A 19,651-nucleotide genomic window follows, 5' to 3' on the forward strand; every position below is an offset into this window, starting at 1 on the left:
GCCCCCATGTGTGATCCCTTGAATTCATTATTCTATTTCCTGTAGTATTTTTCCCTAGTGTACCCGATTACAAAATCTCCAAGTGATTAAATTCACCTCTCCGACCCATTTGATTTAATTCCTCTCTTCCCACTAAACCATTCAAACTATCTCTTATCTGACTATATTGTGAAACCAGTTAGGAACCACCAAACCACCCTCTCTTACTGGGAGCTGAAGGACTTCTTTTTTTATCCTAGGAATAGTCCCTTTCCAAATAAATTCCCCCATTAGGCGATCCAATAATCTAAATATCTTCTGCGGCAGTCTTATTGGGGCATTTTGTGAAACATAAAGTAACTTTGGGAGAAAAATCATTTTTATTAGGTTTACCCGACCTTGAATAGAGAGTGGTAATCTTTTCCAAATATGTATTTTAGTTCTAAGTTCTTTAATTACGGGAAATACGTTTAGTTTTTCGTAATCTTCTATATTACCGGAGATTTGTATGCCTAAATATTTAAAACTCTTGTGCTTCTCAAGTACATGCACCCTTGAGTCCCTCCCTAATTGCCCATCTCCCAATAACATCATATGGGATTTCCCCCAATTAATGTTTAATCCAGAAAAAGAACCAAACTTATCTATTTTATCTATTACTCTACTAAACTGATCCCCTGTGTTGTTCATAAATACTAAAATATCATCGGCGTACATTAATAGTTTTTCATCTCCTTCCGCATATTGAAAACCTTTAAACGCCCTATCAGTTCTTATTATACTTGCGAGGGGCTCAATTGCTATAGCAAATAGTAATGGGGAAAGAGGGCATCCCTGCCTAGTGCCCCAATGAAGAGGGATTAGATTTTTATTTCCCAAGACCATATCTATTCTTAACTAGGTTTGGTGAGTTTTAGAATAGCAAGAATACATGGTTTCCTCCGGGTTCTGATAGCGCCACACATCTATCCAGTTAAATTCCGAGGCCAATTTAAACAAATCTACATTTTGTGTTCTTCCCCCTCTGCTAGAGAACCTATCCTTGAGTGGATCCATTACAGCGTTATAATCTCCTATCGCTACCATTATACATTCTTGTCTATTCAACATAAATCTATGTAATTCATACAGAACATCTGGCTTATATGGTGGTGGAATATATATATATTAGCAATTACTATTTTAACCCCTTCTATATTACATTGCAAAAAGAGGTACCTACCACAGTCGTCAGCCTCGTATGCGACACACTCAAATTTAGTCCCATGATGTATTAGAATTGAAACCCCTCTTGAATAAGTAGTATGTACCGAATGGTACCCTTCCACTATCCATCTCTTCTCTAACCACCTTAGAGATTCTTTGTCTAGGTGTGTCTCCTGGAGGCAAACAATGGCTGGCAAGAACCTCTTCATCCACTCAAGGATAGCGTATCTCTTTACTCTCTCTCTTAAACCTCTCACGTTCAATGAAAGGATCCTAACCATCTAGCAGAGAGGGAGGAAAAAAAAAGAAAAAGAAAAAAATTTCCAGTCCTCTCTCTCCCTCCTCTCCAAACTACCTCCACCCTCCCTTAAATAGCCCCCCTGACTGCTCGTCAACAGTCGGGGCGACTCCATTACTTTGCATATTACTCCTTGTCCCCCCCCCCTCACACCTTACCCTCAAAGACCCAGCCCATCCGTCCATTCACTGACCTCCAGTGGCGTCTGAAAGAATTCCACCCTTCCTTTATGTTCCACCCCTAATTTTGCCGGAAAGAATAGACTATACTTCAGGCCTGCCTCCCTTAATCTTTTTTTAACACTTATAAACTCTTTTCTACGGGCGTTAGTATCAGCTGAGTAATCCGGGAAGAGTCTTATCTTTTCACTGTGTATCTGATATTTTTCGGAAGTTCGAACATCCAACAATATTGTATCTCGGTCTTTAGCCAGTAAGCATTTAATCAACATGTGTCTAGGGTATCCCCCTGGTGGCCCTTTTTTTGTGGGAACCCTATGTGCTCTCTCGATAGCGAACAAAGGGGAAAGGGTGCCCTCTCTACAATTGTCCTTTATCCATCTCTCCATAAATTCGGTACAGTTATCCCCTTCTGCCCGTTCTGGGATCCCGACACATCTTATATTCATTCTTCTTGCTCTATCTTCTTGATTTATTAGTTTTTGTTCCATCTTGCTGTTAATCTGTTTTAGGGATACAACCTGCTTCTCTAAGTTCTGAGCAGAGAACTCCAGAGCGGGGATCCTTTTTTCCATCTCGTGCAATCTCTGCCTTATTTTCTCCATCTCATCCCTTATTACACTGACATCAGTTTGCACTGCCCCGATCTATGTCACCATATTCCCCATTAGATTCTCCATCCTCGAGACAGTGCAAAATATGTCCTTCATCATTTTTACATCTATTTCTGTAAATGCTACAGTGGATCCCCGCTCACCTACTCCACCCGAAGATCCATTTTCCTGTGTCAAAACTTGAGACTCTACCTCTATATTTTTTTCTTTCTGTAGGGGGCTAGAGCCTGGGGAGTTTGGAACCATAAATTGACTTAGTCCCTGCTGTTTCAACCCGGTCTCTAGTCCTGTTGCTGACCTCCTACTGCTAGCACCGGTAGGGGCACGTTGTTCCTCCTTTTTCTTGGAGGGCATCTTTTTTTAACTTACTGTTGTCTCTTTCCTTCCAATTTCCAACCCCCCTTTCCAATACTCCTTCCTCCCCTTCCCGCTTACTCCCTATCTCCTCCACTTCCCCCTCTCTCTATCCCTCCCCCCGTCTCCCCCTCACTTATCCAAACCCAGTCACCACCCCTCCCGACTGTTACTCATAAATATAGATGTAGGGTAAAATCTTCAACCTAGAACAACCTAAGTATGAGTATCCACCAAATTCAACACCCCCATATAACACAGCCGAAAGGTGTAGGCCATTCAACAAAAAGGACCTCAATACCAGAAGGGGGAGGAAGGGGGAGGAAGGGGAAAGAAAAAGAAGAAAAAGGAAAAAAAAAAAGAAAAGAAAATCCAGCAATCAAACTATAACCATTATCAAGTGTCCAGAAATATTTTAAACGTTAATTCCCAAGCAGCAGAGTCCAAGAGTCCGAAACAGCGTTAATCCTGGTTAGTCAGGGAGAGTTTAGGGGTGTCATGGAGGATTAGTCTTGATAATAGTAATGTGGAAAGTGAGAAAGGTTTTTCCTTTTTTATTTTTTCTTTCGAGGGTTAGATTTAAAGGTCCAAGTCGAAATTACGATAGGGGTATACACATAAATACTGCGATCGCTATACTCCGTAGTCCACGACCGTCTAGTTGTTTTTATCTCGCCCCGCTTTTTTTTTTCTTCTTCTTTCTTAACCTCTGTTGACGTATTATTTTCTTCCTCCCTCCGAGGACGTTTAGGAAAAACACTCAATTCCCACCTGTACGTGCTTTATTAACACCGCCCAAATTTAATTTTCAAAAATACTGCTCCTTTAATCCTTTTATCTTTCCTTTATCTCCCCTCCTCCTTCCACCCTCTCTCCTCTCCCCTCCTCACAATTCCTCCACTTCTTCTTTATCCCCTTTTTTGATATTTATGACTTTGTTATAGAAAAAGGGGGGCATCTCCATAAAGGTATACTCCAAGTTTTTGAGGACACTCGTCTCAGCTACACCCTCCGGAGACCCCACGGCACGACTTTTAGAACCCTCCAAGCCCTAAAAAAGGAAACCTTCCAAAGGGGGGGGGGAACAACCTACAGTCTCCTCTGCTCCTCCAAACCAGCGACTCACCACCCCCGGCACGACCACCTGTATATAGAGCCGATCCGCAGCAGGTCCCTGGAACCCATCTGACATGCAGGCAGGTGTAAACGCCGGGCCATCCACCTCAACCTCTGTCCCAACCTCTCCGGCAGCGCAGGACCCAGCATCGCAGGAACCGACCAGACAAAACGAGCAGGGATCGTCGACACACAGGCAGGGAGACCGGACTAGCCGGGTGACGTCTAGAACTTCATCAGCGTCCCCCGGCAGGCACCTCGTACCGGAGCAGGCGAACAGGCTATGGAGTCAAGCGGCAAGGTAGAGGGGGGCGAAGCCTAGCGTCTTTCATCAGATGCTCCCATGCTCCCTGTCTCACCGTTGATGATTTTGTATTAGTGGATTTATAATATAGTACCAGTAGTTTGAAATCTTATTTTATTGTAGTTCACAATTTAATCCTGATTACATGATTTGTGAATTCTGATTATATTTATCTAATTTTTTGCCTGTTTGTGCCTGTATCACTGACAGGTAAGACGTCCCTTCTATGTAGAAGAGAAAGTGCCATGGAGAAAGATGTGTTCCACCCTAAATATGAAATTCACTTCTGAGGTGGGAACAAAACATGAACTGTCAGCTGATCATTTCTGGTTCCTTGCTCAGAAGATCTTTGGAGACAGCTGTCTTAGCTATGATGATCTAAAAGAACGCACTGTGTCCTGGACTCAGTTTAACAAGGTAATAATTACTATAAAATGTCAAAATGTTAGCTTTATTGAAATATAGATTTTTATGGTTAGTTTTGTATAGATCAATTATACAAAAACTAACTATAACCCATTCTAAAATCAAAGGTGATATCCAATTTATACAGTAATATGACTTCATTTTTCATTAATTTTCCTTTGGTATTGTTACTATTAACCAAATGATTGGTCATAAAATAGTTATAAGGTATTTTTGCTTGGATCCAGTGTGAAGAAACAGGGTAAAACTAAACACTGGATTGTTGGGAGCTACCGTTTCTATTAGTTCTATCCCGTCCTAGTGTCCATTCCTGAGATGTAAGAGTTTCATATGTTTTTTGTGACACAGCATTGCTTTTGTAGACACTTGTTCAGGAAAAATCTAATAAATTATGTTATGCACTATTAGGGTGGATTCAGACACACAGTAGCTGGATCTTGAGGTTTTTGATGTGTTTTTTTTTCATGCATTTTGGGTTTTTTTCTGGTCAAAAATACCAATTCCATGGGTTACCTATAAGTCTATGGGAATTTTCAAAGGCAGTACAAACATGCATTTTTAAGCCTCTGTTTACTGATTTATTGTGTTTTTGATTTTTTTTTTTTTTTGCATCTATAGCATTTTTTTAATCGCACATGCTCTTGGAAGTTATTTTGACTCAGTTGCTGGTGTTTTTGTGCCATAGACATCCTTTGGTTTTTTTTGCCCTTGTTTCAAAAAAAGTCTGAATTGTGCTGCATTTTTTGTGTCATTTTTACAATACATTTTTTTCAATGGCTTTCTTTTTTAGAGATCTACAGATGAAATGACAAAAAAGCCAGACACCTAAGCTGCCACTAAAGGTGTCTGACTACCACTCCTATCCTTCCCTCATACTCCCTGCTCAAGAGGTAGCACAACCGCCATGAGCTAGTTAAAAAGGTCCATAATCCTGGAAAAACCCTTTAAGACTCAATGCCTATTTTTTTATTTATTTTTATCTGTTCTCCCATCGACGCATCCAAACTTAGCTAAAATGAAAATTTTTAAAGTCATACAGCTACCAATACATCTTCAGTAGCTTGTGGCCAAAAGCTCATTTAGTGTTCATGTACATAATCTTCCCGACTCCCCCATACACATACTGTATATGCTTGGTAAGCAGGTATATGTATTCTCAATTCGGAAAGGGGACTAAGGCTAGATGTGCCTAGTTTCTGGTATTCTGTGCATCACCGGATCCAGCATATGTCCAACACCGCCAGTGCCCACTGGATCTGACCACATAAATTTGACATTAGGAATAACAGGAGATAGCAGCATTACTTTATTCAGGTCTTCGAGTATTCAGTACAGGATGCCTGATCACTGTTCAAGATGTTGGTACAAACCGGATTCCAAAAAAGTTGGGACACTATACAAATCGTGAATAAAAACTGAATGCAATGATGTGGAGATGGCAAATGTCAGTATTTTATTTGTAATAGAACTTGGTGACAGATCAAACGTTTAATCCGAGTAAATGTATCATTTTAAAGGAAAAATACGTTGATTCAAAATTTCACGGTGTCAACAAATCCCAAAAAAGTTGGGACAAGTAGCAATAAGAGGCTGGAAAAAGTAAATTTGAGCATAACGAAGAGCTGGAAGACCGATTAACACTAATTAGGTCAATTGGCAACATGATTGGGTATAAAAAGAGATTCTCAGAGTGGCAGTGTCTCTCAGAAGCCAAGATGGGTAGAGGATCATCAATTCCCACAATGTTGCGCAGAAAGATAGTGGAGCAATATCAGAAAGGTGTTACCCAGCGAAAAAATGCAAAGACAAGGGTGCGTAAGGGTCAAGGCCGTAAAACCATACTGGATGCCCCTGATCTCCGGGCCCTTAAGCGACACTGCACCACAAAAAGGAATGTTACTGTAAAGGAGATCCAGAAACCATTGCCAATGAACACAATCCACCGTGCCATCCGCTGTTGCCAGCTGAAACTCTACAGTGCAAAGAAGAAGCCATTTCTAAGCAAGATCCACAAGCTCAGGCGTTTTCACTGGGCCAGGGATCATTTAAAATGGAGTGTGGCAAAATGGAAGACTGTTCTGTGGTCAGACGAGTCACAATTCGAAGTTCTTTTTGGAAATCTGGGACGCCATGTCATCCGGACCAAAGAGGACAAGGACAACCCAAGTTGTTATCAACGCTCAGTTCAGAAGCCTGCATCTCTGATGGTATGGGGTTGCATGAGTGCGTGTGGCATGGGCAGCTTGCATTTCTGGAAAGGCACCATCAATGCAGAAAAATATATTCAGGTTCTAGAACAACATATGCTCCCATCCAGACGTCATCTCTTTCAGGGAAGACCCTGCATTTTTCAACAAGATAATGCCAGACCACATTCTGCATCAATCACAACATCATGGCTGCGTAGGAGAAGGATCCGGGTACTGAAATGGCCAGTCTGCAGTCCAGATCTTTCACCTATAGAGAACATTTGGCGCATCATAAAGAGGAAGGTGCAACAAAGAAGGCCCAAGACGATTGAACAGTTAGAGGCCTGTATTAGACAAGAATGGGAGATCATTCCTATTTCTAAACTTGAGAAACTGGTCTCCTTGGTCCCCAGACGTCTGTTGAGTGTTGTAAGAAGAAGGGGAGATGCCACACAGTGGTGAAAATGGCCTTGTCCCAACTTTTTGGGGATTTGTTGACACCATGAAATTCTGATTCAACATATTTTTCCCTTAAAATGGTACATTTTCTCAGTTTAAACTTTTGTTCCGTGATTTATGTTCTATTCTGAATAAAATATTAGAAGTTGACACCTCCACATCATTGCATTCAGTATTTATTCACGATTTGTATAGTGTCCCAACTTTTTTGGAATCCGGTTTGTACTTGTCATGGCTTTAGAAATCTTAATTTGTTAATAATTCATTTTTAAGTATTTCCTAAATGAAAATATTGCATATAGACATAATCCAACAGATTATGTCTGGTTTTGGTGGTAAATAAGTCTGTTTTTTCCCCCCTCCAAAACATGCTCTATTTTAAACCTGATGGTAGCTGTGGAAAATTAACAGCTTCTCATTATTAGCTAGAAAGTCTCAAAAGTCTCTTAGTTCATTAACCCTTTCCACAGTGCTGTGCAAATACAGTGCAAATGAACAGGATATATATCACAGCAAACATATAAAATGGAGCTATACAGTATTAACTCCTTAGGGACCGGGCTCATTTTCACCTTGAGGACCAAGCCATTTTTTGCAAATCTGATCAGTGTCACTTTATGTGGTGATAAATTTAAAACGCTTTGACTTATCCAGGCCATTCTGTGATGTTTTTTTGTCAAATATTGCACTACATGACACTGGTAAAATGGAGTAAAAAAAAATCATTTTTATTTATAAAAAAATACCAAATTTGCCCAAATTTTTGAAAAATTCGCAAATTTCCAAGTTTCAATTTATCTACTTCTATAATACATAGTAATACCTACAAAAATAGTTATTACTTTACATTCCCCATATGTCTACCTTATGTTTGGATCATTTTGGGAATTTTTTGTGAGGCAAGGTAACAAGAAATAGCTGTTTTGGCACTGTTTTTATTTTTTGTTATTTACAGCATTCATCTGACAGGCTAGATCATGTGGTATTTTTATAGACCAGGTTGTCACGGACGTGGCGATACCTAATATGTATACTATTTTTTTATTTATTTATGTAAGTTATACACAATGATTTCATTTTTTAAACAAAAAAAATCATGTTTTAGTGTCTCCATAGTCTGAGAGCCATAGTTTTTTCAGTTTTTGGGCGATTATCCCCAAAATAATGTATGATTTTTGCGGGATGAGATGACGGTTTGATTGGCACTATTTTGGGGTGGGTATGACTTTTTGATCGCTTGCTATTACAGTGACACATTGTACTTCTTGATAGTAATAAGTTTGAGTCAATATATTTTACCTTTATTTATGAAAGAATCCCAAATTTACCCAAAATTTTGAAAAATTTGCAAATTTCCAAGTTTCAATTTATCTACTTCTATACATAGTAATACCTACAAAAATAGTTATTACTTTACATTCCCCATATGTCTACTTCATGTTTGGATCATTTTGGGAATTACATTAAATGTTTTGGGGATGTTACAAGGCTTAGAAGTTTAGAAGCAAATCTTGAAATTTTTCAGACATTTTCAAAAACCCACTTTTTAAGGACCAGTTCAGGTCTGAAGACACTTTGTGAGGCTTGCATAAAAGAAACCACCCAAAATGACCACATCCTAGAAACGACTCCCCTCAAGGTATTCAAAACTGATTTTACAAACTTTGTTAACCCTTTAGGTGTTCCACAAGAATTAATGGAAAATAGAGATACAATTTCAAAATTTCACTTTTTTGGCAGATTTTCCATTTTAATATTTTTTTTTCCAGTTACAAAGCAAGGGTTAACAGCCAAACAAAACTCAATATTTATGGCCCTGATTCTGTAATTTCTAGAAACACCCCATATGTGGTCATAAACTGCTATACGGCCACACGGCAGGGCCATACTGTTTTGAAAGGCAGATTTTGCTGGACTGGTTTTTTGACAACATGTCCCATTTAAAGCCCCCCTGATGCACCCCTAGAGAAGAAACTCCATAAAAGTGACCCCATTTAAAAAAAAACTACAGGATAGGGTGGCAGTTTTGTTGGTACTAGTTTAGGGTACATATGATTTTTGGTTGCTCTGTATTACACTTTCTGTGAGGCAAGGTAACAAGAAATAGCTGTTTTGGCACCGTTTTTATTTTTTGTTATTTACAGCATTCATCTGACAGGCTAGATCATGTGGTATTTTTATAGACCAGGTTGTCACGGACGTGGCGATACCTAATATGTATACTATTTTTTTATTTATTTATGTAAGTTATACACAATGATTTCATTTTTTAAACAAAAAAAATCATGTTTTAGTGTCTCCATAGTCTGAGAGCCATAGTTTTTTCATGGGCGATTATCCCCAAAATAATGTATGATTTTTGCGGGATGAGATGACGGTTTGATTGGCACTATTTTGGGGTGGGTTTGACTTTTTGATCGCTTGCTATTACAGTGACACATTGTACTTCTTGATAGTAATAAGTTTGAGTCAATATATTTTACCTTTATTTATGAAAGAATCCCAAATTTACCCAAAATTTTGAAAAATTAGCAATTTTCAAAATTTCTATTTCTCAGCTTTTAAAGCAGAAAGTGACACCTCATAAAGTATTTATTACTTAACATTCCCCATATGTCTACTCTATGTTGGCATCATTTTGTAAATGTCATTTTATTATTTTAGGATGTTAGAAGGCTTAGAAGTTTAGAAGTAAATTTTGAAATTTTTAATAAAATTTCCAAAACCCACTTTTTCAGGACCATTTCAGGTCTGAAGTCACTTTGTGGGGCTTACATAGTAGAAAGCCGCCATAAATAATCCCATTGTAGAAACTACACCCCTCAAGTTACTCAAAACTGATTTTGCAAACTTTAACCTTTTAGGTGTTCCTCAAGAATTAAAGGAAAATGGAGTAGAAATTTCTAAATTTAATTTTTTTAGCAGATTTTCCATTATAATCAATTTTTTTTCTTTAACACATCAAGGGTTAACTCTATATTTATTACCCTGATTCTGCTGTGTACAGAAACACCCCAGAGGTAGTCGTAAACTGATGTAAGGGCATGCGGCAGGGTGCAGCAGAAAAGGAACGCCATATGGTTTTTGGAATGCAGATTTTGCTGGACTGGTTTTCAGATGCCATGTCCCATTTGAAGCGCCCCTGATGGACCCTTACAGTAGAAACTTCCAAAAAGTAACCCCATTTTGGAAACTAGGGGGATAAGGTGCCAGTTTTGTTGGTACCATTTTTGGGTACATATGATTTTTTGATCATTCACTTAATACACTTTAAGGGGGAATGTGAGCCAAATTTTTTTAATTTTAGCACAGTTTTTATTTATTTATTTTTACAATGTTCACCTGATCATTACGGACCTGGCAATACCGAATATGTATACTTTTTCTTATTTATTTAAGTTTTACACAATAATAGCATTTTTGAAACCAGAAAATGATGTTTTAGGACAGGCATCCTCAAACTGCGGCCCTTCAGCTGTTGCAAAACTACAACTCCCAGCATGCCCGAACAGCCTACAGGTATCACCCTACAGCAGGGCGTTGTGGGAGTTGTAGTTTTTAAAACAGCTAGAGGGCCGCAGTTTGAGGATGCCTGTTTTAGTGTCATAGTCTGAGAGCCATAGCTTTTTTATTTTTAGACCGATTGTCTTAGGTAGGATCTCATTTTTTTGTGGGATGAGGGGACGGTTTGATTGGTACTATTTTGGGGGGCATACGCCTTTTTCATGCCGGCAGATACAGCAGGGGCCCGGCTACCAGGGACTGCCGGACCCCTGCAGTAACATGATATTACGTCAAAATACGGGAAGTCACTGACTTCCATGACGTAATAGTACATCACATGTCGGGAAGGGGTTAAGGTGAAATAAAGTAAGGAGCTGATAATTTGCATAGAAGGAACAGGGAAAATGTTCATAAATGTCCAGACTTCAAACTATCCCTGCTCCATGCCACTACATAAGCAAATTACAGGGATTTTGAATTCACTTCATCTACAGTGGCCCTGTTCTCCTAGTTAACTGAGGGTCACATGACCTGTCATGTCAGCTTCTTTCCCTGCTCTGATGACATTCCATGCACTAACCTGAGGGAGCAGGAGGAGAAGATCTGCCTCTGTGCAAGGAATGTCACTGCTACTGGAGCAACAACCACGCCCCTGCACTGTCCGCTTTGCTGGCTGATCTGTCTGTCCTTTGTCTCCCCTCTCAATGGATTTTGCAGCAAAGTGTAACCCCCTTCTACCATCAGCAGCTCAGTCTCGGGGATGGAGGCTCTGCCTTAGGTGCTAAGCAGCTGCAGGGTTTACCGTTCAGTTAGCTAATCGGCAGGGGTGATGTGAGGTAAATCACCACTGATTTGATATTCATGGCCTATTCTAAGAATAGGCCTTCAATTTTTAAGTTATGAAGAACCTCTTTATATGCTGTTATACTGTGTATAAATGCTAGTAGACTGTACAGCAAGTGTTTAGTATTTCTAAAGAAGCATAGTCTATATAAAATATGTTTTTACCGCTGGGTAAACATCCTAGTTTCCTGCCAGAGATGAGGATAATAATAGTATGCCTAGACATATTTTCCTGCTGATGTGCAAATAAAACTGTGAGAAAGTAATTAAAGCAACTGAAAAGAAATGAAAAGCTATTAAACCCAGAAAATCAAAACCAAAGCAGGATGAAATATTACACATAAACTTACACATGTATGCCCAGATTTTGCGAAAGTTTTCCACAGACTGACCACATATTGCATAACCATCCATTGAATCTAGTGGCATATTTAGAACACTCCGTTTGTGGCCTAGACATGTATTCTACATGTCATGATATGCGGTATAACACGGATGCTCAACCTGCAGCCCTCCAGCTGTTGTAAAACTCCAAATCCCACCATGCCCTGCCATAGGCTAATACGTGTAAGCTGTCCAAGCATGCTGGGAGTTTTTTTTTGCAACAGCTGGAGGTCCCCAGGTTGAGCATCCCTTGTATGTACTGTCACTGTATATAATGTCATTGTATAATACTTTTGAGTGGGCCCTGGCAATAAAATCTTTCAGTCCTCCTCCCAGCCTATAGCTATGTCCCTGATTGAAACATAGAACATGTAAGGCTTCAAGAATGTATTAAGCAGGGTTGTAGCTATTAAGGTGCAGAGGTAGCAGTTGCAATTGATCAATTGTGTCTGTAAGAACCAAAAGTAACTTCTGAAATATACAGCCCCTGGCAAAAATGATGGAATCACCACACTATGCTTTTAGGATGTTCACTCCTTCATCAAAATTGGTACGGGGCCCGAGGGTAGGGGAGCTGGCGCTGAACTTCTTATTTTCTGGACAAGAAAACACTGCATAACACTAGGTGGAACTCAATGCAAAGAGATTATTTCAGCTTCCATTCCAGTAAATGGTAACTGTATAAATTTCTATGCACTGAGCTCCCCTTAGTGGTTTCTGCAGGCAGTCAGCTTTGTAGAAGAAAATTAACAGATTCATCAAAAAATTTTTGCCAGTTTTCTGCTGTAAAATAACAGTGAGCCACATTTATGAAGCATCAATCCCACTCTTCCCAACATAGAAGTAGGATAAAGTGGGTGAGATTGAGAGCGATGCCAATAGTAAAGCATCCTGAGACCATTCATGTGTGGGGTTGCTTCTCATCCAAGGGAGTGGGCTCACTCACAATTTTGCCCAAAAACACAGACATGAATAAAGAATGGTACCAAAACACCCTCCAACAGCAACTTCTTCCAACAATCCAACAACAGTTTGGTGAAGAACAATGCAATGCGATGGAGCCCCATGCCATAATGCAAAAGTGATAACTTAGTGGCTCGGGAACCAAAACGTTGACATTTTGGGTCCATGGCCTGGAAACTCCCCAGATCTTAATCCCATTGAGAACTTGTGGTCAATCCTCAAGAGGCGGGTGGACAAACAAAAACCCACTAATTCTGACAAACTCCAAGAAGTGATTATGAAAGAATGGGTTGCTATCAGTCAGGAATTGGCCCAGAAGTTGATTGAGAGCATGTCCAGTCAAATTGCAGAGGTCCTGAAAAACAAGGGCCAACACTGCAAATACTGACTCTTTGCATAAATTTCATGTAATTGTCGATAAAAGCCTTTGAAACGTATGAAGTGCGTGTAATTATATTTCACTACATTACAGAAACAACTGAAACAAAGATCTAAAAGCAGTTTAGCAGCAAACTTTGTGAAAACTAATATTTGTGTCATTCTCAAAACTTTTGGCCACGACTGTACACCCTTACCTGGGGAACTTTTTTTTTTTTACTAAGACTGGCATATGAAACACCAGTCTTTAGTAAATTTTCCCCATTGTTTGTTTAATAGTTGAACATTCCGTCTTCTTGAAACATGTCTCAAATAAATGCAAGCAAATTATTCAACAATGCCTTAGCATTGAGCTCTATAGCACAGTGGTTAAGATTTTTACCTGTAATGTAGAAAGTTGTAAGTTCGAATCCCCACAAACATTTTAAAAATACTGGTTACACAAGTTAAAAAGGTTGGTGTGGGTTAATACGAGTGTTACTTGATCATATTTAACTTTTTGCTCAAATTTCTTTCTCAATAAAATAACATTTTTCACTGTTGGGAACACCCTGTGTATTTAAGTTTTATTTAGCCTCTATCTTTAAAATGTTTCTGAGGGGATTTGAACTCACAACCTACTATATTAATGGCAACAACCTTAACCACTGAGCTATAAAGCTTAATGCTAGGTTATTGCTGAAAAACCTCATAGAAGTTTCTCTTGATTTATACAAGAGAATCTTCCATGAGGTTTTTACAGCTATGCCTTAGCATTGAACTATATAGCCGTGTGGTTATGGTTCTTGCATATTTAATGTGGATGGTTGTGAGTTCAAATACCCACAGAAACATGTCTAAAATAGTTTTATATACACAGGGTGTCCCTAAGCATAATGACCATTGTGCTTAAACCAACCTTGCCACTGGGTGGTGGAGAAGCCTGGCTACCAGCCTCTTGCCCCAGGATTATGGGCCCTCTCATCAGCCAGGCTTCCTTTGTTCACAAGGGACTTTTACTAATGTTTGAACCCCTGGTCTAATTTGTGCCATTTTGGGATATGTTAAATGTCTATGTGTACTGTAAAAGGGTGGGACATTGTATATTTGAGTAGTGATGTCTGTCCTATTGTCCCCACGTGTGTATTGGCGATTTTCCTTTGTCCTGAGAGATAATTGAATTACTCCTCGGTTGTCTCCAGGACAGAAGACACTGTGTATTCTCTTGCCTGTGATACAATTGCATCAACCCATTGTGTAAGGTAATTGTATTACAGGCATTGGGGAGGATTTTGTGTGGGAGTGTCTGAGTGTATTGTACGTGTTTATTGGTTGTTTTTACAAAACCCTGTGGGTGGTTGGAAAATGTGTATAAGTCAATGTTGTGTGTTCAATAAAGAGTCCCTGTTTTACCCTTCATCATGTTGATGCTGGTGTTTGGGTAACTGATCGATACTGGGGATTGCTATACGCTGAAGATTTGCTATACTTCCCGGGCTATACTAATAGCTCTTGTAAGAGTTGTTCCTGCTCTCTGGATTTAGGAGAGGTTCACCCACTGGAGCCTGGAGCCTCATCGTAGGCCCAAGGTGGGTAGGAGACGGTGAGACCTCAACCAAGCTTCGGCGGTTCGTGGGGTCTGCAGCGCTTACGGTGTCAAGTGGAGTGCTTGGAGTCCTCAGGAAGCACTGGGAGCATCTATCGACAGAGGTACCCGGTCGGGGTGCCAGGAGATCCGTTACAACCATGCTTGGGAATACCCCTTTCATGTTCATAACACTGACTCCATATATGGACACATCCGTATATAGAGTCAGAGCAGGGACTTCTAAGCCAGGAAATTCCCCACTCTGGAGTTCGGACTGTTCAACCTTGTGCGGACAGAAGCAGGGGGCCCCTTAGAGGATAGGGGCACTGGGCAATTGCCCAGTTTTACGGCCCTGCAGGAAGGAACACTTCCTTCCCAACAATCGGCTGCTCCGTCAGCCCTTCTAAACCCGCCGTTACCTGGGCTAAGAAGAAAAAGGACTGGACTGTTGCTCAGTTTACCAAAGTCCTGTTTTCAGATGAAAGTAACTTTTGCATTTCATTTGGAAATCAAAATCCCAGAGTCTGGAGGAAGAGTGGAGAGGTACACAATACAAGTTGCTTGAGGTCCAGTGTGAAGTTTCCACAGTCAGTGATGATTTGGGGAGCTATGTCATCTGCTGGTGTTGGTCCTATGTGTTAAATCGAGTCAGCACAGCCATGTACCTGGAAATTCATGCAAAAGGAGCTCCGACCAAGTAATGAGTGCATAAACTGTACATACTTTTCAGTAGGCCAACATTTCTGTATTAAAAATTATTTTTTAATTGGTTTTATAATATTCAAATTTTCTGAGATATTGACTTTTGGATTTTCATTAGCTGGAAGCCATAATCATCAACATAAAATAAGCACTGGATCACTCCAGATTAATTATCATTCTGTGTGTAATTAATCTATAGAATATACGGTATGTGTTTCATTTTTTTAACTGAATTACTGGAATAAATTATAACTTTCAATGATATTCTAATTGATTGAGATGCACCTGTACTGTGGATAACACTGTCATATGGACAATGTTTTATCATGAGAGAGGACTGTCGTTTTAGAATAGGACTACATACAAAACACATACTTGGGAAAATGGTTTAAAAAAGTTTTTTTTATTTCAGGAACCAGTTCGGGAAAGAAACTTTACATTTTGGCAGTGGTTTGATGGCGTTGTGGATCTCACCAAAAAACATTTAAAAGATTACTGGTCAGATGGGTAAGAAACATAAAAAAAACTAAAAAAAAAAACCGAATACTTTGTGATGGATATTTGGATGTACAGTGAAAATAATTGCTGGAACACAACAAAATGCTCATGAAATTACTATATTGAACCCTGAAATTAATTTTTAAAGGGCCTGTCTTAATAGAGGTATCCTGTTTCATATTTTCAGATATTCATGTTTCTCAGGGGTTGTAAACACCCAAGCACAGCGCCACACATTATATAGTGGTTGTATTGCAGCCCAGGCCCGCTCATTTGAAAGGGACAAAGCAGCACATAGGCTATGTGACTGATGAACATGATGCCACTGGCCTAGGAAGAGGCTGCATCGCTCACTACTGCCTCCTCAAACAGCTGATCGGTGCAGGTGCTGAGAGTTGGACACCAACTGATTAGACATTGATGACCTATCCTGATGATAGGTTATCAATATTTTACTCCTGGAAAAAACCTTTAACTCCTTTAGAACCTTGTGATTTTCAAATTTTTCTTTATTTCTACGCCCTGAGTTCCTGGAGCCATAACTTTTTCTATTTTTCCATTCACATACTATGTATGAGGACTTGCTTTTGCAGGAAAAGTTGTACTTTCTAACAGCACCATCTTATATTGCTTAAAATGTATTGGGAAGTTAGAAACCATTTCCAAATGGGGTGGAACTGGAAAAAACAGACCTATTACCTTCATTCTCCGGATCAGCATGATTACGTTGATGCCATATTTATATTGTTTTTCTTGTGTATTAATACATAAAAAAAATTGCAAGGCAATCTGCAGTTTTTATTGCTTTTTGGAGTGTGTATGACTTTTTGATCACTTTGTTCAATTTTTTGGGGAGATGAAGAGACAAAAAAGGTGAATTGTCCATCTTGATTTTTTTTATTCCATTAGGGCATTCACAGCATGGGGAGAAATATATTTATATTTTAACACCTTGAACTTTTTGGGATGCAGCAATAACAATTATATATATTTTTTTATTTATAAGATGGGGAAAGGCGGGTGATTAGAATTTTCGTATATTTTATTTATTTATTTTTAGATTTTTTAAAAACTTTTTTAAGCCCCCCTAGGGGACTTTAAACATGCAGTCATCTGATCACTGCTCACATAGACTGCAGCCTATAGGAGTCTCATTATGTTACTATGAAGCCATAGGAATAATTTCGGTGGTAGCCTTGGATCCTTCATAAGGCTCGAGGCTACTACAGCAATTGAACAGCTTCCCTGATCTCAGCGCAGGGAAGCTGTTTGGCCTGAATTGTAGCTTATAAACATAAGCCACAACTCTGATGTGAACAAGGCCTTACATTTTCATTGACCCCTTCACGACTGCAATCCGTCTATATACGTGCTAGCTGCACATACCCCGTGCAGCTACCACGTGTATAGACGTCATGGTAGTTCTTTGCAGCGCTTGAATTAAAGCTTCTGCCCCTACCCTGCTGCTGTCACGGACAGCATACAGTCTAGTAATGCCAGCAAGGGACCAATCAGAGTGGTCCCTTGCCGGCAGTCGATCCGATTGGTTAGTCTGTGCAGTCGCGGCAGTGTTAAAATGCTGGTTTCAGGCTCTGATCTGCACTCTGCAGATCAGAGCTTGAAATCAGGTAATGTGTCCTGAAGCCCCCCGATCTGTGCCCCCTTCCTGTGCGCCTCCAACCCCCCACCACCACCGTGAGCCCAGCTTCTGCAATCGGTCACCGCCCCCCCCATCCATGTATCATGCCCCTGATGCGGTCCGCCCCCTCCCCACCCAATACATTCATACTGCCCCGATCTGTGCCCCCTCAATGCTGGATGTATCCCCCCCTTTTCCAGCGCTGCCATTGATGCGGTCCCCCAGCTGTGTGTGATGGTGGCGGCTCCATTCCTGAACTGCCTCCATCAGCAGCGAGTGTCGGCTGTATGCTGACACTCTGCTATAACCCCATAGACGCCGAGGCAGCGGCATCCATGGGGTTAACAATGGGAGGGGGCTATTGCAGCGGCCGATGGTTGCCATGGCAACCGGACTCTTTGCAAAAGTGTCCGGTGTTGCCACCTACAGGAAATCAAGAGCATTGCAAAGTATAGTACAACCATCAGCCCCACTGGATCGTCAAGATCCAAGAGGGAACTGATAAAAAAAAAGTGAAAATGATAAAAGTAAAAATAAAAAAATAAATAAAAATGTAAATTAAAAAAATAAATTGCCTTTTCCTATAAAAAAGAACAAAAAAAACCACACATATTAGGTATTACCGCGTCCATAACGACCATCTCTATAAATATCACATGATCAACCCCGTCTAATGAACTCCATAAAAAAATAAAAATAAAAACTGTGTAAAAAAAAAAGCTATTTTTGTCACCTTACATCACAAAAAGTGCAACACCAAGCGATCAAAAAGGCGTATGCCCCCCCCAAAATAGTACCAATCAAACCGTTACGTCATCCTGCCAAAAATGAGCCCCTATTTAAGACAATCGCCCAAAAAATAAAGCTATGGCTTTTAGTGGAGACACTAAAACATAATTTTTTTTGGTTTCAGAAATGCTATTATTGTGTAAAACTTAAATAAATAAGAAAAAGTATACATATTGGCTATTGCCACGTCCGTAACAATCTGCTCTATAAAACGGTCACATAACCTAACCCCTCAGATGAACGCTGTAAATTTTTTTTTTTCCAAAGTAGCCAATTTTTTGGTCACCTTGCCTCATACAGTGGAATAATGAATGATCATAAAATTATATGTATCCAAAAATGGTACTAATAAAAACCTCAACTCTTTCTGCAAAAAACTAGCCCCAGCACAAGACGATCGGCAGAAAAATAAAAAACATATGGCGTTCAGAAAATACACACAAAAACATAATTTCTTTTTCAAAAATGCCTTATTATGTAAAACTGAAACAAACAAAAAAAGTAGACATATTTGATATCACTGCATCCCGTAACAACCTGCTCTATAAAAATAGCACAGGATCTGCCATGTCGGATAAATCTTGTAAAAAATTAAAGATAACAAAACGGTGCCAAAACAGCAATTTTTTTGTTACCTTGCCTCACAAAAAACGTAATATAGAGCAATTAAAAATCATCTGTACCCCAAAATAGTACCAATAAAACTGACACCTTATTCCCTAGTTTCCAAAATAGGGTCACTTTTTGGGAGTTTCTACTGTAGGGGTGCATCAGGGAGGGGGTTTTAAATGGGACATGGCAGTCCAGCAAAATCTGCCTTGCAAAAACCATGTGGCGCTCCTTTCCTTCTGTGCCCTGCCGTGCGCCCTTACATCAGTATACGACCACATGTGGGGTGTTTCTGTAAACCGCAGAATCAGGGTAATAAATATTGAGTTTTGTTTGGCTGTTAACCCTCAATGTGTTAAAGAAAAAAATGTAATACAATGGAAAATCTGCCAAAAAAGTGAAATTTGGAAATGTTATCTCCATTTTCCTTCAATTCTTGTGGAACACCTAAAGGGTTAACAAAGTTTGTAAAATCAGTTTTGAGTAAAATGACATTTCCAAAATGATGCCAACATAAAGTATACATATGGGGAATGTTAAGTAATAAATATTTTTATGAGGTCTCACTTTCTTTTTTAGAAGCAGAGAAATTGAAATTTTGAAATTGCTACTTTTTCCACATTTTTTGTAAATTTGGGATTTTTTCATAAA

At 39.6% G+C, this 19,651-nt stretch overlaps 1 protein-coding gene across 3 annotated transcripts in view; it reads left to right on the forward strand.

Annotated features, from left to right (window-relative positions):
- The window catches only part of STAT6 (signal transducer and activator of transcription 6), a 281,497-nt gene that overhangs the window by 196,609 nt on the left and 65,237 nt on the right, over positions 1-19,651 (forward strand). For all 3 annotated transcript variants that reach the window (XM_044284694.1, XM_044284696.1, XM_044284695.1), the window contains exons 13-14: positions 4,261-4,467; positions 15,878-15,972. In XM_044284694.1, the coding sequence (XP_044140629.1) occupies positions 4,261-4,467; positions 15,878-15,972 (302 nt within the window). The remainder of the gene's footprint in view (positions 1-4,260; positions 4,468-15,877; positions 15,973-19,651) is intronic.

This window comes from Bufo gargarizans, chromosome 3 (genome assembly GCF_014858855.1).
Source record: "Bufo gargarizans isolate SCDJY-AF-19 chromosome 3, ASM1485885v1, whole genome shotgun sequence".
Lineage (NCBI taxonomy): Eukaryota > Metazoa > Chordata > Amphibia > Anura > Bufonidae > Bufo > Bufo gargarizans.